Source organism: Natrix helvetica, assembly GCF_964273705.1.
Source record: "Natrix helvetica genome assembly, chromosome: 7".
Lineage (NCBI taxonomy): Eukaryota > Metazoa > Chordata > Lepidosauria > Squamata > Natricidae > Natrix > Natrix helvetica.
In genome coordinates, this window is record NC_138558.1 from 10,240,497 (window position 1) to 10,264,316 (window position 23,820).

A 23,820-nucleotide genomic window follows, 5' to 3' on the forward strand; every position below is an offset into this window, starting at 1 on the left:
TTTTTTTTAAAGCAGAAATTACTGAGGCTTTTTCTAGTGTGTGATTCTTTCTTCGCTGATGGCAAAGGCAGCTGAGCAAAATTAATGTCCCAGGAGACAAAGGAACTGCTTTTCTGTTTGACACAGATCTTGGGTGAAAACATAGGTCTTGCCTCAGTAGCTGTAGATAAGTTCACATCATTTATTCCTGCTTCTTTGTGCTGTCGTACAAATGGCAAGACGAAGATTAGAGAGAAGGCATGACCTTGCTAGAAGATGCTGTCTGGATGAGATGCAACCTTTATTCCTTTTGGAAGGGTGGATCACCAGAGTAGAATTAACATTAGAAATTCCAGTAATGTAGTTTTCTGGAAGTTCTGTCTAGAAAAGGTCTCCAACATCTGGGCATTGCTCAGACCTGAAATAATAATAAAAAAGATGGACATTTTGTTGCATTCTAGACTTATGCTTATATATTTACCATATTTTTCAGAGTATAAGACGCACCTTTTTTTCTTCAAAAAAGAGGCTGAAAATCTAGGTGCATCTTATACACCGAATACAGCATTTTTTGCCTCCCGAAACCCCACCCCCTTCACCAACAATGGCCGTGCGAAAAACGGGCCATTTTTTGCTCATTTTTGCCCCCACCCCAAGTCTCCTAAAGGCTATACATGCCGTTTAAAAAAAAACGCGGCCGTTTTCACAAAAATGGGCCAGTTTTGGGAGGTCTGCAGAGTGCAAAAACTTTTTTTTCCTAATTTGCCTCTTCAAAACCTTGGTGCGTCTTATACTCTGAAAAATACAGTAATTGGGTGTTATTCCCTTGTAACAGAGGTGAGCTGTTTTGAGCTTCAGAGTAATTCTTTTTCTTTTATTCCATAGTATTTTGTTTTTTTGACAATCCCAGAATCTGCTCGGATTGCCACGCCGAATTTCAGTAGCATGATTGCTGAAAATTGGCAGCATGGGTTTCTGCTTTTTTTGAGGTAGGATAACGGAATAATGGAGTTGGAAGGGATCTTGTAGGTCATCTAGTCCAACCCCCCACCCCTGCCCAAGCAGGAAGACCCTACACCATTTCTGACAAATGGCAGTCCAGTCTCTTCTTGAAAGCCTCCAGTGATGAAACTCCCACAACTTCCGAAGGCAACTTCTGTTCCATGGGTTGATTGTTCTCACTGTCAGAAAATTCCTCCTTATTTCCAGTTTGAGTCTCTCCTTGTTCAGTATCCATCCATTCTTCCTTGTCTGGCCTTCAGGTGCTTTGGAAAACAGCTTTATATACTGTATATATAAAATCATTTAAACTTGAGAGTTCACAAGGTTGATACCATATGGAACAAAACTGTGGTTGACTCTGGATGTTCTGCTTCACGTACCACAAAGTCCCCTCCCAGAAGGTAACAAGGACAACAGGTTGTGAAGAGGATGGGTAGCATCCCAGAAAATCCTGCACATCATTTATGTGCCATGTCCTGGATAGAAGGACGTAAACTACCAATAATCTTTTCTGCTATCCTCACCACTCTCTGCACCCCCTTCCTTTCTGAAGCAATAATGTTTCCAAGCCAGACAGTAATTCAATATTATGTAGCTGCTGGGAGCTGACAGATTGAAGTGACCTAAAACCCTACAGGGGAAAAAATAATATCTCATTGCTTTCTTCCAGGATGTAATGTTGCCTCCCTTCTTGTAAACCTTCCCAAGTAGACCAGGCAGGAAACATGACCATCTGAGCTCATTTTACTTTATTGCAAGCTACGTGAACTGAATCTTGCAACTCTGAAGGTACCAATCTCCCGCCATCTCTTTTTAACAGCCTGATAAGTTGGAGAAGTTTCTTTTTTGGGTTTCTTTCTGTACCCCTTTTGTGGCTGCGGGTTCCCCTTGCTGTTTTCTGATCATTCCCTAGGTGTTTTGACTTAGGCCTCCCAAGATCATGAAGCCGACTCCTCATCCCGATAAAACCTCTTTTATTTAGGTTAAAGGGAATTCCTCTCCAGCAAAATCCCGGTAAAACAGTCTTTCATGAGATTTCACAACGACAGACCTTTATCAGGCTTGGAGAGCTGCCAGGTCGATATCTTCCAAACGCCACATTGTAGAAGCAATTACTTGGCAAGAAGTCAGGAACAGATTTTCACCCTAAGGAATTGAACTAATTGTCTCCTGCAAACTCCCCTCCCCTTTTGCTCCACTTTATTCCCTATGGGAGGGGCCATTCACTGTCCACCTGTGCCTTTACTCCCAAGTCAGCCCTTGTTCCTTAACTGTTCCTTTCTCCTGGCAGCTCTGTGCATGTGCACATCAGGAACAGGCTCCAGCTGTTCTTCTGCCCCACTGATATCCAACTCTGAAGGCAGCTGATAACTGTCAGATAGCTCTGGCCCACTCCCTGCCTCCGACACAGAGCCCTCATCAGAGCCTTCCCCAGACTCCAGGACTGGCCTATGTTCCTCCTCAACCTCCTCACTGTCCGAATCTGCTGCCAGCTCCACTGTCTGCTGGTGGGCCACAACATTAGGCAGCCTCTCTTCCCCTTGTCTGCCAAGGTCATTCCCACATACCATTACACCTTTATCTTCTACAATCGTGGGATTTCTTGGTGATCTTCTCTCCGGCGCTAACCAGGTCCAACCCTGCATGGCTTTCTGAAGATCAGCCAAGGATGGTCAGGTTCTTCTTGCTATGATTTACCGAAATGACACAACACAAAAGGAAAGGCACATCTGATAAGGTGCAACTTTGCAAAAAGATATTAAAAGGGAGGCTTAGAAAGCATTTCTGATTTACTGCTGGAGATCCTTTATCTGTAAGTATATGTGTCTCTTGCAAGTCTGCAAGATGGAAGGTTCAGAATTCCACCTCCTTTTTCAGCTTCCAAAGAATTCTTCATTTTATCTTCTGACAATGCACTTCCATTGCCAAGCTGAGTTTGCAACTCTGCAACTCAATCTTTTTTTTTCTCCAGACCCACTGAGAGAAAGGTCATCTCAGTCCATTCATTAGCCGATGGAGGAAGCAATGGCTGTACTCTTTGTTTTCAAGGGCTGGCAGCCCTAGGAAGTAGTCAGAGGCAAACTAACATAACCCTGGATGGCTGAAGCTAGGGGTGGGCTCCTATACCGGTCAGTACCGGTTTGCCGTGTGCGCTGTTTTGCGGCAGCCATGCATTGCTGGTGCATGTGCAGTTGACTAAATATTGTTCTGCGTATGCACAGATCGGGGAACTGGTTCGGGGGTGTCGCCAGCCTGGGTCACTGCTAGTTCTGCAACCAGGCCACATTTCTACTACCGGTTCGGCTGAACCAGGAGCAACCCCCCTTCTGGCTGAAGCTATTAGTGAATGCAAGTTTTTTAAAAGACTAGGTGGGCTATGGTGGAGATCTCTAAGGTTTAGACCAAGGTGTCAAACTCAAGGCCTCCGAGCTGGATCTGGCCTATGGAGTCCTTAGTTCTAGCCCGCGGGGCCACCCTGGAAACAGGAAAGGACTGGCCCGTGTTGCATCTGCCAGCAAAAATGGGCTTGGGGGGAGGGGGGGCACGTGTGCAGAGGTCTAGCTAGCAAAACAAACTAAAAGCAAAACAAAAGGAGAAACGTTTCCCGTTTTGCATTTGAGGGACAGGAAGGGAGAAAGGGAAAGAGGAAAGATGAAGAAAAAGAAGGAAAGAGGGGAAAAGAGCAAGGAGGGAGGGGGAAAAAAGGAAAGAGGAGAAGGAAGAAGAAAGGAGAAGGAAAAGGAAAAGTAAGGAAAGGGAAGGGAGGGAGGAAGGAAGGAGATTATAATGAGAGTGAGAGAGAGGGTCTGAGGGAAGTCCTGCCTTAGCACAGGTGCCGCCGACACGAGTAACATTGAGCTGGCTGGCCAAAGCCACCCTGGCCATGCCCATCCCATCCTCCTGAGGTCAATGAAAGATTATGTGGCCCTCAATGAAATTGAGTTTGACATCCCTGGCTTAGACCATCCTTACTCTATTAAAAAAAAAATCAGAATCCCTGAGAAAAAAGGGGCAGGAAAAGTTTGCCAGAAGACTTTCCTCCACGAGAAACTGGGAAGAGAAAGAGCAACAGTTTTGTTGACAGTTTCTCTCACCACGATTTCCCCCTCTTCCGTATCGTAATGAGTAGACCTTTGACTTTAGCCTCCCTTCCCATCACTCTAACTGAAGAAGGCCTGTTGATAGACGGGAGACATGTTCCCGTTCCTGAAACAAACTTAAGACCTTTGGGAGGCCATCACATGAAACTCTCTTCTCAGATTTAGACTGGATCAAGTTGGCGAGAGGAATTCGTGACCAAGCAAACAGATCATCTTTCAGCTTCTCTCTGTTGTTCGTAGATCCGTAGCTCCCATCTTCTTGGAAGGGAGGGGAAAATAGCAGAGTTGGCCTCCTTCGACCAGCAAACCAACATGGGGGAAAAATACGAAATGAAACATTCGGAAGCGCTTCCTCAAAACTGTTGATTCCTTTTCTCTCCAGTGAAATGCAGGTAGAGATGAAGACGAGGTGGATGTGGAAAATTGATCAGTCAAAGGTGTTAATTACCAAAACAAACAGCTTGTATTATTGTTTAGAACAGGGGTGTCAAACTCAGTTTGATTGAGGGCTGCATCAGGACTGTATGTCAGGCCTGCAGATATTTTTTTCTTTTGGATCTTTGGCCTGCCACACTTTCTATTATTTTGCTATGCCTTTTTTCTATTGTGGGAAAATGGGAGGGGGGATTGTACGGAGTTAGATGCTATGTAGCCATAACAAAATTCTTTCTAGACAGCCAAGGTCATCCTTTGTCGCTGCACTTTCGCACCTGACCAGAACTGGATGGGTGGAACTGCCAGCGTGGCAGTGGGAGATTGGACCATGGGATGGAATTTGTGGGTATGGGAGCAAGATCTTGAACTTTCAACTGGGTGGGGGAAACCAGGAAGCTTTCAGATTCAGGTTTTCCCAGATGTGCCAACATGGCTCTCTTAATAAATTGGAACTTTGAGCAATACTTTGCTTTGGACTCTGATTTACTTTTGGATACTGTTTGGAACTCTGACACTGTGGTTGACCTTGGGGGGGCTGGGTGGGTGTGGCTGACTGGATGGGTGTGGGCAACCAGGGGATGTGGCCAGCTTCATGCCACTCATGAAGCATGGCCAACTGGGTGGGCGTGGCCAGCTTGACGCCACTCCCCAAACTGCTGGCATATTTCCTCTTCACACTGGGTAGATCGGGCCAAAGCCACACTGGCCCTATGTTTCCTCTTTGCAGTGATGTTGTAACTTTAAACCATCAGTAAACAAACAGTTCTAAGGCAAGGATTACCTGCACCTATTTCTTTTTTTTAGTTTCATAAACAAAAGAGAGAGAAAATAGGATATCAGGTTTGGCCATTTGAGTTCTGATGCTCTGGAACTGCAACTAAATATTAGATGAAAGAAAGTAGGAGGACTTGTAATGAGATTTTAATGCTAATGCAAATCAATTTCCTTTTTGTTGATTCCGGCTTTTTTTTATTTTCCAGGCCAAATTTACCGACGACTGCAAGTTCAGGGAGCGGTTTCAAGAAAACAGCTACAACACCTACTCCTCAGCTGTCCACCGGACTGTGAAAACCGGAAGGGAGTGGTACGTGGCTTTGAACAAGCGAGGAAAAGCCAAGCGTGGGTGCAGCCCACGAGTAAAACCCCAGCACGTCTCCACTCATTTCCTTCCACGGTTCAAACAAACCGAACCACCGGAACTTTCTTTCACGGTGGCTGTCCCCGAGAAGAAAAGGCCGCCGGTGGTTCTTCCAGCCAAGCCCAAAGCTCCTCAGAAGAAGCCGGTGAAGTACAGACTCAAGTTTCGCTTTGGATAGCAATTCCTCATCCGTTCTCAAACGGAGAAACAATCACTTTTACTCAGGAACTGCCTCCTAGCAGCGCCATGGTGCAGAAAGGCAGAACTCCATCTGAGCTACCTTCTACTCCATCCATGGAACTCATGTGAGGCCTAACCTACAAGCCGAACCGCTTTGGGAGAAGAGGATTAAAAACGACACGGGGTCCTTCCGCCATGCTAAGGAGGAAAAGCACCAAAGGAATGCAGATAAATTCCGAAGGAAGCCTTAATTTCCCATCCCGTCTATCTCTCTATCTCTCTCTGCTTTCCCGTCGTTGACCACGGATTGTCTTCTGCTGGCTTGAAATGGCTGAACTGCTGTGTGTAAAAATAACAAACTCTTCCGAGATGTGAAAGATTACCTCATACGTCGAGTCTATTCTCTCTCTCTATTTTTATTACTTCTACCTGGGTTTTTAATTGATTTATTTCTGTACTTTTGTGTGTGCGTGTGTGTGTGTGTTGTAAAATTGGAGAGTGGGGGGAAGAGGGGAAGACAACAGCTGATGTCATGTTCTCTGCATGTGTGTGTTTGTCTGTCCCATCATTCTTTTTTCCCCCCTGCACTTTTAAGAACATGTTTGAAAATACCTCAAATACGATTATGGGTGGATTTGCTCAATGCATTCATCCGGTGATCTAAATGTTTTAAGAATTCAGAACTGTTGGAATCGAGTGAAAAAGAAAGAGAAATGTAATAAATTGATCCAGATGGAACGGTCTGATGTGAAATTACGATGATTATGTAAGTCCTCGACTTACAACACTTCATTTAGTGACTGCCCGAAGTTACACTGGCACTGAAAAAAGTGACTTATGATGACTGTTTTTCACACTTATGACTGTCGTGGCATCCCCATGGTCACGTGATCAAAATTCAGAAGCTTGGCAACGCTTCAGAACGCTTAAAACGACGCCCCGAGCAAACCGGAAGTCACTTCCGGGAGGGTCATTTTAAGCGTTCTGAAGGCTTCAGGGAAGCCTCCGGACGGTCCCTGAAACCTCTGGAGGGCCTCCGGGGGGTGGGGGAGGCTCTTTTCGCCCTCCCCAGGCTCCTATAAAGCCTCTGGAGCCTGGGGAGGGTGAAAAAAGCATGTAAAAATGAGGGGGTCGCGCCTGTTGTGCACGCATGCACACTGGGGGGGGTCACGCATTGCATTATGGGTGTGGCACGCCTGCACACGACCCCCCTGCGCTCCCCCCACTTGTGGCATGCGAGCCAAAAAAGGTTCGCCATCGCTGGTATAGGATTTCCTGCCTGAGCAGTGGGTTGGACTAGAAGACCTCCACGCTCCCTTCCAACTCTGTTATTCTAAAGCGATTCTAAAGTTAGAGGAAACAACCCTCTTTCTTCCCTTCCAAAATGTCCTGATTTTCAAACGACCCCCTGCTGTTCCTTGGACAGCTGGACAGACACATTTTATTCCGAGGCTGCAATGACAGTGTTTAAAATACCTCCCCTGTGACCCTGTGGAATTTCTACTCTTCTATGTCCCTAGAGAAAAAGCAGCTTAATCAGAGACGCAACTTCCATTCTGTAAACCAGATCAAATGGCGCCGCGCCACGGCCCATGAATGAGTTGGACTCAGCAAGGCAAAAAAATCCTTTTCCACAGGAGAACAGGGTCCCCCTTGTTCTTCCTGGCCATCCGAGACCCCTTCACGTTAAAAAAGAGAAAAAGAAAAATGAGGGGGATTTTTTTTTTAATGTACCAAAGTCTCGATTCAAGGGCCGTCATGCCGAACTCCATCCGGTAACTCATGCGGGTGTCCATGCGAATTGCCCAGTCGGGTGGAAAGGTGTGATGAAAAGGAGGTTGATCTGTTGCTATTTTACCACAACTTGGAGTGGGCCGCCATTTCTAAATCAGGGATAAATGCTCCATAAAGAAGCAAGCTTTTTTTCCCCACTGTGTGTCTTTCTTGACAAGCTCATAGCTAAGGAAGCATAGGATCTGCACCAAAAGAAGGATAAAACAACAGCACCGACAACAAAAACTGACAGCAAGAAAAGCCATTTATTTAGAACTAGCTGGATACTCGTGCTTCACTATGAAATTAGCGCTTTTATCAACCCCAACAATGTGGGTTTACTCTCATTTTACCCACCTCAGAAGGATGGAAGGCTGAGTCAACCTAGAGCCTGGTGAGATTTGAACGGCCAAACTGCCTGCAGCCAGCAGTCAGCAGAAGTAGCCTGCAGTACTGCCCTCCAACCACTGCGCCATCAATGCTCATGAGAAAGTCCTCGAGGCTAATTGACACATATGCATCAGAAGCCCTGGTGGTACAGTGGTTAGAATGCAGTCTTGCAGGTTGATTCTGCCCACTACCAGGAGGTAGGACACCAGGTGATCCTTCCTTTCTTCTGCCCCATGAATGAAACAGTTTGGCAGAGAGGATGAAGATTTAGCAGATGCCTTCAAACTCAGAAACACACCGATTGTCTACTGTGGGTGAAAGCAAATGCTTGACAACACCTGTGGTTTTGGTTGGAATATTTTGCTTAACTGCAGGATGCTGTTCCAGAGTGCTGATTTCTCTTATTGCTTTCTGATCTATTGCACGCCACAAAAAGAGGGCTCAATTGAGTTTAAAAGTCGCAACCAATGAGAAAAGCACATCTTCGGAGCCTTTTCTTCCAATCCACAGTCACTCTTTGTAGTTTTTAACTTTTAAGCAGAAATACCATCCGCTGCCGTGGATGTTTCTTGAAGCCTAGGATCAGAGAAATGGAACCCATCATCAGCTGGTCCTGAATAGATTTTTGAAAGGATGCTTCAGATGAGTTTCAGACAATAATATTAAGCTTCGTGCCATAAAAATAAAATTCACCTGCTGGGTTTTGTGTATTAAAACCTTTTTTTTCTCCTCCTTTTTTCCTGCTTAATAATTGGCAAGTTGCAAGTAACATGACTCAGTTACCCTAAATTCAACTAAATTCTGTTCTGTCATATGCATAATGTACAGCCAACCAATTGATAAGTCCAGTTAATAATACAATATTTTTATATGTAATCTCTCCCCCTCTTCTTCTTCTTCTTCTTCTTCTTCTTCTTCTTCTTCTTCTTCTTCTTCTTCTTCTTCTTCTTCTTCTTCTTCTTCTTCTTCTTCTTCTTCTTCTTCTTCTTCTCTCCCCTCCTCCTCCTCCTTCTCTCTCCTACCCTCCTCCTCCTCCTCCTCTTCCTTTTTATTGAACAATTTTCTTCATTTTGTAACGCTATCTCAATCTTTACTACACTCTGGTATCAGTACATCTAATATGTACATACAACTTATTTACATTATTTTTCCTTTTCTTTTATGTGCAAATCTATTTTATACAGTATACTATTGTCACCTCTTAATTTACTTTAACCTTTTTGATCTTTACTTCTATTCTCCAACCAATGATACCATGTGTCCCAAATCAAATAGTATTCAGTTTCTCCTCTTTCTTTTATTTCCATTGTTAGCTTATCCATCTCCACACATTCTAACACTTTTTAAATCACCATTCCATGAGAGGGGTTCTTCTCCTTTTTCTCCTTCTTTTTCTCCTCCTCCTTCCCTCCCCCTCCTCCCCTCCTCCTCCTCCTCTTCCTCCTTCTCCTCTTCCTCTCCTCTTCCTCTTCTTCCTTTTCCTCTTCCTCCTCCTCCTCTTCTTCTTCTTTCTCCTCCTCCTCCACTCTCTCTCTCTCTCTCTCTTTTACAATTGAGCTTTATTTTACATGGGCTTTTGATCACAATAAAGAGACTTAATAAATAGCAGGAAACAACCTGTTTTCCTCTACTTATTTGTACTTCTACCATTATTATTTCTATTACGTGCATGTTGATTAATTCAAATACTAACTTGCCTAAGAAGCAACAGTCCCCAGCCAAACATTATTTGGGGGAAGTACTTTCATCTTCTGTTTTTTTCTACTCCGAGTAGTTATGACTCCCCCGATATTTTTCTCATGCTGCCTGATTTCCGAGAGGCTTTATTCACATCATGCGTTTAGCGTGGTGACTAACTTAACCCCTTTTCTGGGTTTATACAAAATATTGAATCATTAATCAGACAAACCGGATCTTTCTCCATAACCTCTAAAGAGGAAACCTAACACATTGTGTGAAGGCATCTGGTAGGTCTCTAACTGACCTACTAAAGCGCAAAGTGTCTTGGGAACGCAAGCCAGGGTCAAAACTGCTATTCAGTATTCCTCGGTTAGGAAAGGAATGAAGAGAGATTTTCCCAAGCTCATCAACCATTAGGAATTATTGGAAATGACATAATGTAATAAAAAAGGCATACCGTGCCAATTCAGAAAGAGCACTGTAGGGTTGAAAGGTTCCCCCCCCCTCACTTTGTTATAATTTGTTTATTAAAAAATTTAAAGCAACAGGATAAATAGTTCCATAAAGGGGAAAAAAAGACCCAGCAGTTAGATAGACATATACATACAATAATGGAAAAAGTGTCAGTCATTAAACAAATTACTTGTAATCATTATCAACGGATGAATTAATAATTGTATAGAACGATGCTCTTGATGCCTTCTTAGGAAATAACCAGAAAGTTTTATTAACGAGAAATGTAATATTAATAACGATGTTACCACTATTTGTCATTGTGACAAAGATAGATGTATGTATGCAGACATGGGGGCTCAGTGGCTAAGGCGCTCAGCTTGTTGATCAGAAAAGTCAGCGGTTTGAATCCCTAGCGCCACCTAATGGAGTGAGGTCCCATTACTTGTCCCAGCTTCTGCCAACCTAGCAGTTCGAAAGCACGTTAAAAATGCAAGAAGAAAAAATAGGGACCACCTTTGGTGGGAAGGTAACAGTGCTCCATGCGCCTTCGGTGTTTAGTCATGCTGGCCACATGACCCAGGAGACATCTTCAGACAGCGCTGGCTCTTCGGCTCTGAAATGGAGATGAGCACCGCCCCCTAGAGTCAGGAACTATTAGCACATATGTGCGAGGGGAACCTTTGCCTTTACCTATGCAGCCAAGTAAAAAGGAGAAGAGAGGAAAAGCAGATTTTTAAAAAAAAAAACTTGTAGAAGAAACAACAATAATAACAACAACAATAAAAACAGCAGCAGCAGTAACAACAATAGTAAAGCTGTATTTGGAAACTACTGCACATAATTTTAAATTCTCTTGCACTTTACCCAACAGTTAAAATTGTTTCTAAAAATCATCTTTCTTTCGATTACTTTCCCTTCAAAAAACCATGCTTAAGGGTCTCAGTGTGAAACAGCCCTCCCTTCATGTTTCAATTAATCTTTAACAGTGTTCATAATCATCCTTGCCTCTTCTTAAGTTTTAACTTTTACATACCATTTTTGTGTTTTCATAGAATCAGTTTGAGCTAGTAGTTAGGGCACCTGGCTAGAAAGTGGAAGACCGTGAGTTCTAATCTCGCCTTAGGCATGAAAGTCAGTTGGGTGACCTTGGACCATTCGCACTCTCGCTCTCTCTCTCAGCCCAATTCACCTCACAGGTTGTTGTGAGGAAATTAGGAAGAGGAAAATGTGTTGGATATACCTGTATTTTTCAGAGTATAAGACACACCTCCCCCCCCCCCAAAGGACGGTGAAAAATGGAAGTGCAGAGAGAGGACTGCAAAGTGCTCCTGGGGATGGGGATGGCAAAAACGACCAAAACACAGCTCATTTCTTGCTTGTTTTTGCCCTCCCAGCCCCAGGGGCACTCTGCAAGCCTCCCAAAGCCTATGCTTTTTTTGCAATTTTTTTTTGCAAAAAACAGGCTGTTTTCATGAAAAACAGGCCATTTTTGCTTGTTTTTGTCACCCCCCCCCCAGCCCCCAGGTTCACTTTGCAGGCTTCTCAAACTCTCTGCATGCCCCGTTTTTTCATAATGGATAAAGTGTCAGTCTGGTACACTGCGCATGGGGCCAGGCATCCTACACAGGCACGCGATCTGCGCATGCATGCGCACGGCACTGCCCTGGAACACCCCGCTGCTCGGCAGAGGTCGCGCAGGCGCCTCACGCTGTGCTCACATGCGCAATGGGCTGGTCGCGTTATAAACAGCCATGGAACGTGGGTGGGCGGGTGGGCCAAACTAGCCACCGTACTGGTACGGTGGCTGCTGCTCCTGGCTACTACCGATAAGGCCGTACTGGGCCGTACCGCCCCGAACCCACCACGGATGTGACTGTGGGAATGCTGCAGGGGTTGTGCAAGTAGTGGTGGTAAGTCACCTTTTTTTCGGTCCTGTGGTCACTTCGAAAGAAGTGTTGTAAGTCGAGGACAATTGTCGGCACCAGCAACAATTGCATCATTTAAAGACAAAGTGTTTTCTGGCTGCTTTTCAGCTGTGTATGTTAAGCTGCCTAAAGATGCCCAACTAGGGAACAGAAAAATGCTGTCAGTAAATATATAAATAAGTAAGTAAATTTTCTGCTGTGTTAAGATTCAGCTGAAGCAGAGAACCGTGAAAAGCCCAAAAGAGATTTTACTTCTTTCTTATGGATTCAAGTGGGATGAAAGCTTCTTATCAGAATCACAGGATTGGAAAGGACTATTTCACGCATGGAGGGCAGCCTCAAGCAGGAATCTAAATTGAATCAGAATAACAAAGTTGGAAGGGACCTTGGAGGCCCTCTAGTCCAGGCCGTTGCTTAAGCAGGAAAGCCTATCCCATTTCAGACAAATGGTTGTGCAATTTCTTCTTTAAAACTTCCACTGTTGAAGCACCCACAGCTTCTGGAGGAAAAGCCGTCTCACTGGTAAATTGTTCTCACTGTCAGGAAATTTCTCCTTTGTTCTAGGTTGCTTCTCTCCTTGATTAGTTTCCACCCATTGCTTCTTGTCCTACCCTCAGGTGCCTTAGAGAATAGTTTGACTCCCTCTTCTTTGTGGCAGCCCCTGAGATACGTTCTGAACAGCATTAGCAAGTAATGATAAGCTGCTTACTTGCACGTAAAAAAAACCCTTTTCAAACAGGGTAGGAACCCGAGGTGGTATTAAGCAGGTTCTGACCAGTTCTGGAGAGCCATTAGCGGAAATTTTGATTAGTTCGGAGAACCGGTAAGTACCAACTCTGACTGGCTTTGCCCCCATCTATTCTCTGCCTCCCGAGTTCCAGCTGATTGGGAGGAAATGGGGATTTTACACTAACCTTCCCGTCAGTAACCTTAACAGAGTTGGAAGGGACCTTGTAGGTCAGGGGTGTCCAAACTTGGCAACTTTAAGACTTGTGGACTTCAACTCCCAGAATTCCCCAGCCAGCTCTCTGGCTGGGGAATTCTGGGAGTTGAAGTCCACAAGTCTTAAAGTTGCCAAGTTTGGACACCCCTGTTGTAGGTCATCCAGTCCAACCCCCGACCAAGCAGGAGACATCTTTTTTATAGCGTGGTGACCAAAACTGGATGCTATATTCCCATGATGGCGAACAATGGCACGGGGAGCTATTTGTCAGAGCACGCAAGGCAATGCCCTGTCAGCTGGCCAGCGCACATGCACGCACTGGCCAGCTGAATTCGGCCTTCTTTTGAGTGAAAAACCGGCCCTACGGGTAAACCGGAAGTTCAGCAATGGACTTCCAATTTGCTCGTAGGACCGTTTTTTTGCCCTCTGGAGCTTCAGGGAAGCCTCCTGAAGGCCCCTGAAGGCTCCGGGGGTCGAAAATCAGCCCTACAGAAAACCCGGAAGTTCGGGAATGGTGACTTCCGGTTTGTCCGTAGGGCCGATTTTCGCTCTCTGGAGCCTTCAGGGAAGCCTCCTGAAGGCTCCAGAGGTCAAAAATCGGCCTTACGGACAAACCAGAAGTCACCATTCCCGAACTTCTGGGTTCCTTGTAGGTCCGTTTTTTGCCCTCCGCAGGCTTCAGGGAAGCTCCTGAGGCCTCCAGAGGGCATCCAGGAGGGGCAGGGAGGCTGTTTTTGCCCTCCCCAGGCTCTTAGAAAGCCTCTGGAGCCTGGGGAAGGTGAAAAAACTGTGGCAAAATTGGGGGTGGGGGTAGTTCGCTGATCGCACGCATGCGCACCCGCTGGGGGGGCATGCATAGTATTATGGATGTGGCACACCAGCGCACGCCCCCCCCCTGTGTCCCCCCCCTGCTTTTGGCATGGCCAAAATATAGCCATCACTGCTATATTCCTTCAGGAAGCCATCCAACTTCTACTCACAACACCTCCAGGGGACGGAAGCCCATCATTAGCCTGATAGTAGGTCACACTGTCAAACTTTTCTTCCTGTTGGAGAGTTTCCACTAACGCTCAGTTGGAATTTGCTTTCCTGTGACTTAGGTCTATTTTTATTTATGTGAATCGTGTCCTTAAGGTACCTTCCTGCAACCTTCTGAAGGAGAAATGTTATCAACAAGCCAAGAATTTCCTAGAAGGATCAAGCCCCGTAGGTTTGCATTCCAGGATATGTTGGAATAGTTAAAGCCTTTACCCACTGTTACTTCGTGACTTCTCCTGGGGAACAACAGATGATGCTTTTTAAAAATTTTCCATTTGAACCTCCGATGCTCTGTCATTCATTAGGAGCAGATATAGACTCTGTGCTGTGGTTCCTCTCTCCACTGTAGCTTTTCCATTTGAACAATTTGAACAAATACACCTATAGACTGGGTGAAACCAGGCTGAATAGCAGTAACGGTGAGAGGGATCTTGGAGTCTTAGTGGACAACCAGTTAAATATGAGCCAGCAGGATGCGGAGGCAGCCAAAAAATGTCAATGCAATCCTAAATTGCATTAACAGAGGAATACAATCAAGATCAAGTACTAATGCCACTGTATAAAGCCTTAGCAAGACCACACCTAGAGTACTGCATCCAGTTTTGGTCACCTTGATGTAAAAAAACATGTTGAGACTCTAGAAAGAGTGAAGAAGAGCAACCAGGATGATTAGGGGGCTGGAGGCTAAAACATATGAAGAACGGTTACAGGAACTGGGCATGGCTAGTCTAGTGAAGAGAAGGACCAGGGGAGACATGATAGCAGTCTTCCAATATTTGAGGGGCTGCCACAGAGAGGAGGGGGTCAAGCTATTTTCCAAAGAACCTGAAGGCCAGACAAGGAATAAGGGGTGGAAAATGACCAAGGAGAGATTCAATCTAGAAATAGGGAGAAATTTTCTGACAGTGAGAACCATCAACTAATGGAACAGAAGTTGCCTTCAGAAATTGTGGGAGCTTCATCATTGGAGGCTTTCAAGAAGAGATTGGACTGCCATTAGTCAGAAATGGTGTAGGTAGGATCTCCTGCTTGGGCGAGGGGGTTAGACTAGATGACCTACAAGGTCCTTTCCAACTCTGAACTGTTTAAAAAATTGCATCCTGCACTTACCATTTCCCAGTTATGAAAGTTGTCTCTTCCATTTTTCCATGATAGCTATTAAATTGTGTGTGTGTGTTTTTGTGCTGAGAATTCAAGCAGATCTTCTTTTATTTCCCGAATTGTGAACATTTGTGTATAGGCAGCGAAAGGCATGAATTTTATGAGCCAGTGTGCTTTCTGATTTTTCATTGAGCAATTTAATAGATCCAATGACCAAAAAAGAGAACTCCCGTTTCCTTCTACAATGCATAAAGTTTTATTTGCGAGCTTTACTGCAGAGTTTCTATTTTCATTTTCTAAAGAATTCATTTTTAAGCATCTCGATATAGCTTACATTGCTTTGATCAAACATTTCAGTGGTGGGATTCAATTTTTTTTATTACCAGTTCTGTGGGCATGGTGTGGCTTTGTGGGCGTGGCAGGATAAGGATACTGCAAAATCCCCATTCCCTCCCCATTCCAGGGGAAGGATACTGCAAAATCTCCATTCTCGCCCCACTCCAGGGGAAGGATACTGCAAAATCCCCATTCCCTCCCCACTCCAGAAGATGGATACTGCAAAATCCCCATTCCCTCCCCACTCCATGGGAAGAATACTGTAAAATCTCCATTTCCTCCCCACTCCATGGGAAGGATACTGCCAAATCTCAATTCCCTCCCCACTCCAGGGGAAGGATACTGCAAAATCTCCATTCCCTCTCCACTCCAGGGGAAGGATACTGTAAAATCTCAATTCCCTCCCCACTTCATGGGAAGGATACTGCAAAATCTCCATTCCCTCCCCACTCCAGGGGAAGGATACTGCAAAATCTCCATTCCCTCTCCACTCCAGGGGAAGGTTACTGCAAAAATCCCAATCCCACCCCACCCTAATAACCTGCTTTCCTGCTCCGTTCTCCTGTTCAGGGCAACAAAAGAAGATCAGCTGGGAGGCAGCAGGGGCGAGGCCAGCCTATTTGCTCCAAACTATTCAAAACTTCCACTACCGATTCTCCAGAACCTGTCAGAACTGGCTGAGTACCATCTCTGAAACATTTGATTTGCACCACTGTTTCTGAAGTGCAACATTCTCGGAATCTAGTTCCCAAGACCCATACCGATCCTATCATTTTCTGCAACATATCTCATGCATGAAATACATTGTCATGTGCAAGTTCACATAACTCACTGAAATTTAGAATGGATCCATGAAATGCAACAGAAAATAAAGAATACAGATAGTCCTTGACTTACGACCAGAATTGAGTCCAGAATTTATGTTGCTAAGTGAGAAATTGGTTAAGTGAGTTTTGCCCCATTTTATGAACTTAATCCACTTTTGCGACCTTTCTGTCAAGCAAAGTCAATGGGGAAGCCCGATTTGCTTAACAACCGTGCTCACTTAACAAATGCCGTGATTCGCTTAACAACTGCGGCAAGAAAGGTCGTGAAATGGGACACAGCTCACTTAATAAATGTCTCATTTAGAGGCATAGATTTTGGGTTCCATCGTGGTCATAAGTCAGGGAGTAACTGCAAAAAAACGAGGAAACTTTTTCCTTTGTATGAAAGGGAAATTAATTTAAACCAAGTGAAGAGCACACGTCTTTACTGAGCCGTCTTCCATGCCAGCTGTTCGTTTTCTGAATTCCTCTGTCAGGCCTGCAGCCATGTTTCTTTTGGAACTTTGGCCTGCCACACTTCTATCTACTATGCATTTTCTATTGTCGGAAAATGGGAGGGGGGATGGTACGGAGTTAGGTGCTATGTAGCCAAAGCAAAATTCCTTCTAGAAACCCAAGGTCATCCTTTGTCTTGGCACCTCGGCACCTGACCGGAACTGGATGGGTGGAACTGCCAGTGGAAGATTGGACCACGTGATGGACTTGTGGGTGTGGGGACAAGATCATGAACTTTAACTTGCGGGGGGGTGGGGGGAGAACGGAAGAAGCTTCAGATTCAGGTTTCCCTCCAGATGGGCCAGCATGGCTCTCTTAATAAATTGGAACATTGAGCAGTATGTGGCCTCGGACTCTAATTTAATTTTGGATGCTATTTGGAACGCTGACATCCTCATCGCTTTATCTCAGTTCTGTGTGTTCCTTAAATAATGCAGGGCTGGCAATCTGTCTGACTTTGAGGAGAAATGTGATAACCGCAGAAAAGGGTTTGTTTTCTCAGCTCAGGCTTTTGATCACAGTTCATGCGCTGCAAAAAGAAAAAAAATTGTTCAGTCATCCTTCTCGGAAAAATTGTGTGCCATCCGAGGTGTCTGTTTTTGAACGTCTCCCCTAATGTGTCCTCATTATTGCTGCTTCACACAGCTGGAAACAAAAAAAATGAATTCAGTGTTTGGAATGATTCACTTCTGACTCGGCGGTGGCAAATGACAGGGTCAAATGAAAACTCTCTGTTTGGCCTTACGCGCAGAAAATGCAAATCATGCCTGTGGGATTTGAGTTGCCTCCTCTCTACCCTTGCATTTGGTGACTATCCAGGTCACCCAAAGGAGCAGTTAGCACATAGCAATCAGTGGTGGGATTCCATTTTTTTTACTACCGGTTCCGTGGGCGTGGCCTGGTGGGCGTGGCCTGGTGGGCATGACAGGGGAAGGATACTGTAAAATCCCCATTCCCTCCTGATCAGCTGGGATTCGGGAGTCAGAGAATAGATGGGGGCATGGCCAGCCAGAGGTGGTATTTACTGGTTCTCTGAACTACTCAAAATTTCCGCTACTGGTTCTCCAGAGCTGGTCAGAACCTGCTGAATGATACCTCTGAGAGCAATAGCACTTTTAGATACAAATTAACAGAGTTGGAAGGGACCTTGTAGGTCATCTAGCCCAACCCCCCAGTCCAAGCAAGGCACCCTACACCAGTATTGGCAAACCTTTTCGGCACCGAGTGCTGAAACGGGAGCACAAGTGTGCACAGGACTATGGTAGATTCCGGATCCTGTTGCAACCGGTATGGTGCAACGGGGCTGGGCGTCCACCACGTAAACATGCGCAGCATGCACGCACGCACGCGGAGCGCGCACATGCCTACTTACTGCCCATGATGCTCTGTGATGCTCCACCTGCTCGGGGGAGCATCGTGCAGGTGCCGCACGCTCCATGTGGGGAAGCCCCAAACAGCTCAAATACAGGTTAAGGAGCGCGGATGGGTGGGTGGGCGCTCTGGAATACCGTACCAGAACGGTACCTGGTGCTCCCAGCAGGCAATGGTACATCCGTACCGGGGCATACCAGTTGTATCCCATCACTGGGGCAGGAGTACCCAAAATCAGAAGAACAGCTCCCTGGAACGCACGCACAAGAGTGCCAGAAACTGGAAGAGCAGTTCCCTGGCATGCATACACGTGCCAGGAAGCTGAGCTTCCAGTTTCCAGTGTGCACATGCGTGCCGGTCACCTGGACTTCCGGTTTCTGGCTCGCCTGCATGCGTGCGTGAAGACCAGCTGGCTGGAGTGCATACACGCCAGGGAGCTTCTCTTCCAGTTTCTGACACTCCCGCATGCAAAAACTAGCTGGCTGGCGCACCGGAACCCGGTAGAGCGATGGCTGGCATGCCCGGAGAGATGGCTCTACATGCCACTTCTGGCATGCGTGCCATAGGTTCACCATCACGGCCTTACACCATTCCTGACAGATGGCAGTCCAGTCTCTTCTTGAAAGCTTCCCACTTCTTTTTTTTGAAAAAAGCTTTTTATTTTTGTCCTCATACATACATTCACAAATATACCTTCTCATAGGTATTGTTAGTATTATATGTTATTCTTTCACATTTATAATTCCATTCTTCCCCTAAAGATTTAATAGTATAATCGAGATTGCTTTCCTGCCATCCTGCACCCCCATCTTGTTTTATAACAACTTTACTTATTCTTCCCTCTCCTTTTCTCCTACCCTCCCTTCTTCTCTACTTTCTTCTTCCCCTTCCTCTCCCCTACATCTCCCCTCGTCCTCCCCTTCCTGCACTCTCTCCTATTCTTACTACCCCTTCCTTTCTTCCTCTCCTTTACCCCTTCTTCTTTCCCTCTCCTTTCCTCTCCTCTTCCTTCTCTTCCTTCCCTCCTCCCATTATTGTATTTACATATTTTCCTCTTCCATCTGATGTATTTCCAGGGTGGCGTTTGAGCAAACCCGGTTCTGTATTTATATAATAATCTCAAGTTCCCTCTTCCTCGTTTTATTTTGCATTGTAATAATTCCATACACAACACCTTTTGAACATATATTTGCATATTAATATTATTCTATTCCCCCCCCCCCTTTAACAGTGTGTCGTCTGGATTATTTAATCTACATTCTTTTATTAATAATCCTTTTCTAACCAATAAAGCTTCTCACAACTTTGGAAGGCGAGCCCTTCTGCTGAAATCTGAGAAATACTTGCATCCTGTTCTTAGTTTTGTAGTGATTTGTAGTGATTCTCGGGAACCTCAGAAGCAAAAAATTACAGCAATTGTCCGATTCCTTCTGAGATGACAGCCATAGGGGGGAAAATTGAGATTTCCAAAGCGTACCTGAACAGGATTCAACCCCCCCCCCCCTTTCCGGGTGTCCTCAAAAGGAAGCTCCAGAGGAATTGAGGATGCTAGGAGACAGTGATTTCTAGCAATATGACTGTCATTTCACAATCCCATCTGCATTCCTTCTAATCTCCATGTCCTTTATCTGTTCTTTCCCCCCAGCCCTTCTTTTTCTCACCCCATTTTGTATACACTTGTGTGACCTATTTCTTTCGGGAAAAGGCAGGGATGCAAACATTCAACCTAACCCTTCAACAGAAGGATTTGCAATTTCTCTCTTTTTTCTTCAAAGGTGGCATGCTTGGGGTACCTAAAAGAATAGAATAGAATAGAATAGAATAGAATAGAATAGAATAGAATAGAATAGAATTCTTTATTCCTGGTGTGATTGGACACACAAGGAATTTGTCTTTGGTGCATATGCTCTCAGTGTATATAAAAATAGATTCATCAAGAATCATAAGATACAACACTTAGTAATAGTCATAGGATACTAAATAAGCAATCAAATCATACTAGGAAACCAGATAAAACAATATAAATTGCAAAGATACAAGCAACAAGGTTATATCATAAATAGAAGGCGATAGGTAAGAGAAAGGAGAAGAATGATAGTAATACAGTCTTAGTAAATAATTTGACAGTGTTGTGGGAATCAGTTATTTAGCAGAGTAATGGCAGTGGGGGAAAACTGCTCTTGTGTCTAGTTGTTCTGGTGTGCAGTGCTCTATAGCGTTGTTTTGAGGGTAGAAGTTGTGTCCAGGATGTGAGGGGTCTGTAGCAGGGGTGAAATTCAGTAGATTCTGGAGAACCAGTAGCGGAAATTTTGAGTAGTTCAGAAAACCAACCAATGCCACCTCTAGCTGGTCCCAGAGTGGGGAGGGAATGGGGATTTTGCAGTATCCTTCCCATGGAGTTGGGAGGGAATGGAGATTTTACAGTATCCTTCCCCTGGAGTGGGGAGGGAATGGAGATTTTACAGTATCCTTCTCATGGAGTGGGGAGGGAATGGAGATTTTACAGTATCCTTCCCCTGGAGTGGGGAGGGAATGGAGATTTTATAGTATCCCTCCCCTGGAGTGGGGAGGGAATGGAGATTTTACAGTATCCTTCTCATGGAGTGGGGAGGGAATGGAGATTTTACAGTAACCTTCTCATGGAGTGGGGAGGGAATGGAGATTTTACAGTATCCTTCTCATGGAGTGGGGAGGGAATGGAGATTTTACAGTATCCTTCTCATGGAGTGGGGAGGGAATGGAGATTTTACAGTATCCTTCCCCTGGAGTGGGGAGGGAATGGAGATTTTACAGTAACCTTCTCCTGGAGTGGGGAGGGAATGGAGATTTTACAGTATCCTTCTCCTGGAGTGGGGAGGGAATGGAGATTTTACAGTATCCTTCTCCTGGAGTGGGGAGGGAATGGAGATTTTACAGTAACCTTCTCCTGGAGTGGGGAGGGAATGGAGATTTTACACTATCCTTCTCATGGAGTGGGGAGGGAATGGAGATTTTACACTATTCTTCCCCTGGAGTGGGGAGGGAATGGAGATTTTATAGTATCCTTCCCCTGGAGTGGGGAGGGAATGGAGATTTTGCAGTATCCTTCCCCTGGAGTGGGGAAGGAATGGAAATTTTACATTATCCTTCCCCTGGAGTGTGGAGGAAATGGAGATTTTGCAGTATCCTTCCCCTGGAGTGGGGAAGGAATGGAAATTTTACATTATCCTTCCCCTGGAGTGGGGAGGGAATGGAGATTTTGCAGTATCCTTCCCCTGGAATGGGGAAGGAATGGAAATTTTACATTATCCTTCCCCTGGAGTGGGGAGGGAATGGAAATTTTACATTATCCTTCTCATGGAGTGGGGAGGGAATGGAGATTTTAAAGTAACCTTCCCCTGGGGTGTGTGGGGAATGGGGATTCTGCACTATCCTTCCCCTGGAGAAGGATTCCCCAAAAACCCCCATTGAATTTCATCACTGGTCTGTAGATATTTTCACAGCCCTCTTTTTAACTCATGCAGTATACAGGTCCTGAATGGAAGGCAGGTTGGCAGCAACTATTTTTTTCCTGCTGATTATCCTCTGAAGTCCGTGTCTGTCTTGTTGGGTTGCAGAGCCAAACCAGACAGTTATGGAGGTGCAGATGACAGATTCCCCTGTAGAAGAGAATCAGCCGCTCCTTGGGCAGTTTGAGCTAAGTGTTTAGCTACCAGGTTCTTTGTTTTGTTTTTTAAAAACCAGACTTTGGGGTCATCGTCCCTGCTGATCATAGGAAGAGCAAGTTAGAAGAGATGAAGTCACATCAGGTGATTCTTGCTGGGCTTCCAGATTTACCAAGAGCCGGAAAAGGCCATTTCTTTGTTCCAATCACCTGGGATGGAGCTGCCTGGCAATTACGCCATTTGAGGGTCTCCTGGGAAAGCAAATTGGAAATGCTCAGCTGAGCTCCTGGATACGTGAAAAGTAGGTTGTTTAGCAATTAGATCTGACACGTTGGACACTTTCACTTAAAGTCCCCAAAGAGTTTTGCCCTGTTGCAAATGTCTACTATAGGCAGTCTTTGACTTAACAGTTGCTCGTTTAGCAATTGTTCGATGTGAAACGCAGGTGAGTTCCTACCGGTATGGTACAGTTCGGCCAAATAGGTAAGTAACTCCAGCGGACATGTGACCATTCCAGTTCTATCCTGGGCGCCGCCATCGTTATTTTCTGTTCTGCACATGCGCAGAACAATCTTCATTGAAAAAATGCGTTTTTCCCTTTTTTAATGGTGTGTGCATGCCAGCCCCCGAGAGGTCCCAGAGATGGGCCTTTTTTTGCAAAAATAGAGGCGTTTTTTCCTCCCACTGTCTCCAGAAGCACTCTGCAGGCTTCAGCAGGGCTGGGGGAAGGGAAAAATGTCCACGTTTTTGTGAAAAACAGGTCGTTTTCCACCCATTTGTGGCAATAACTAGGACATTTTCCCTTCCCCCAGCCCTGCTGAAGCCTGCAGAGTGTTCCTGGGGCCTGGGGAGGACAAAAATTGTTTTTCTTACTATCCTACTATTCAGACTTTGCTGCAGGGAGTTTCAAGATATCCTGTCTTGAATGGATTACCGAAGCTGCATTTCTAAAAGCTGCCTCAGGGGTGGGTTTAACATTTTTTTTACTACTGGTTCGGTGGGTGTGGCTAGGTGGAGGGGGGCATGTGACTGAGTGGGCGTGGCTAACTTGACGTCACTCACACACTCAGTCACATGACATCTCCATCAAGCTACGCCCACCAAAACTGTGGTGAATCTTTTTGATGGGGGGGGCAGGCCAGGCCGGGGCTCTTCGCTGTCTCCCGGATGGCGCTGGGGGCAAGCCGAGCATCCTGCTCTTGAAGTGGTGGTTGTGGCCGATGGGCTTGGCCCTGGGCTCTCGCTCCTTCTCCGCCCAGGAGATGGAGTCCAGGGAGGAAGATAACGGCCGTTCAGGCGGTACCCCGTGACATCATTTGGAGGCAATGGAGGCAAGCGCTTCTCTTGGCCCGAAGGCTCGCGACCCTCCCTCCCCCCGCAGTTCCAAGCGCCTCAAAAAAAAAACACATTTCGCCATTTCTCATTTAGGGAAATTTAATATTCTGCCTTTTTAATATTTCCCCAAACTATTTCATTCTTCTGGGGAGTAGGTGCTGATATTGTATATATATTTACTATATGTGTGTTGTATTTGTGCTGATAAATAAATAAAGGGAGACTAGTATAGATCTATTTCAAGCTATTTAGCTCTCATCAGCTAGCCATACCCTTACTGGGATTTGAACCTGGGCTGTATTACATGTTAGGCAGATGTATTAGCCACTAAGCCACAGGCTCTCCTCCTTATCAGCTGAGCCAGGGAAATAGGTATGTATTTGTGTTACAACCCCAAATATGGGAGAGAGCTCACTACTCCCCCTTTCTGTCCTTCGGATCATTACAGAAGACCATCCAGGCAGAAAACCATATTTTTAAATAGCTAGATAGCTTGAAATAGATCTATACAAGTCTCCCTTTATTTATTTATCAGCACAAATACAACACAAACATAGCAAAGGCAACATTAAAAATAAAAATATGGTTTTCTGCCTGGATGGTCTTCTGTAATGAGCCGAAGGACAGAAAGGGGGAGTAGTGAGCTCCCTCCCATATTTGGGCATACCAGG

The 23,820-nt window shown here is 45.3% G+C and overlaps 1 protein-coding gene across 1 annotated transcript in view; it reads left to right on the forward strand.

Moving 5' to 3' along the window:
- The window catches only part of FGF5 (fibroblast growth factor 5), a gene marked incomplete at its 5' end in the record, with an annotated part of 43,833 nt that extends 37,307 nt beyond the window's left edge, over positions 1-6,526 (forward strand). The window contains one exon of the mRNA XM_081959986.1: positions 5,498-6,526. Within this exon, the coding sequence (XP_081816112.1) occupies positions 5,498-5,833 (336 nt within the window). The 3' untranslated portion in view covers positions 5,834-6,526. The remainder of the gene's footprint in view (positions 1-5,497) is intronic.
- Between the last annotated feature and the right edge of the window lie 17,294 nt (positions 6,527-23,820).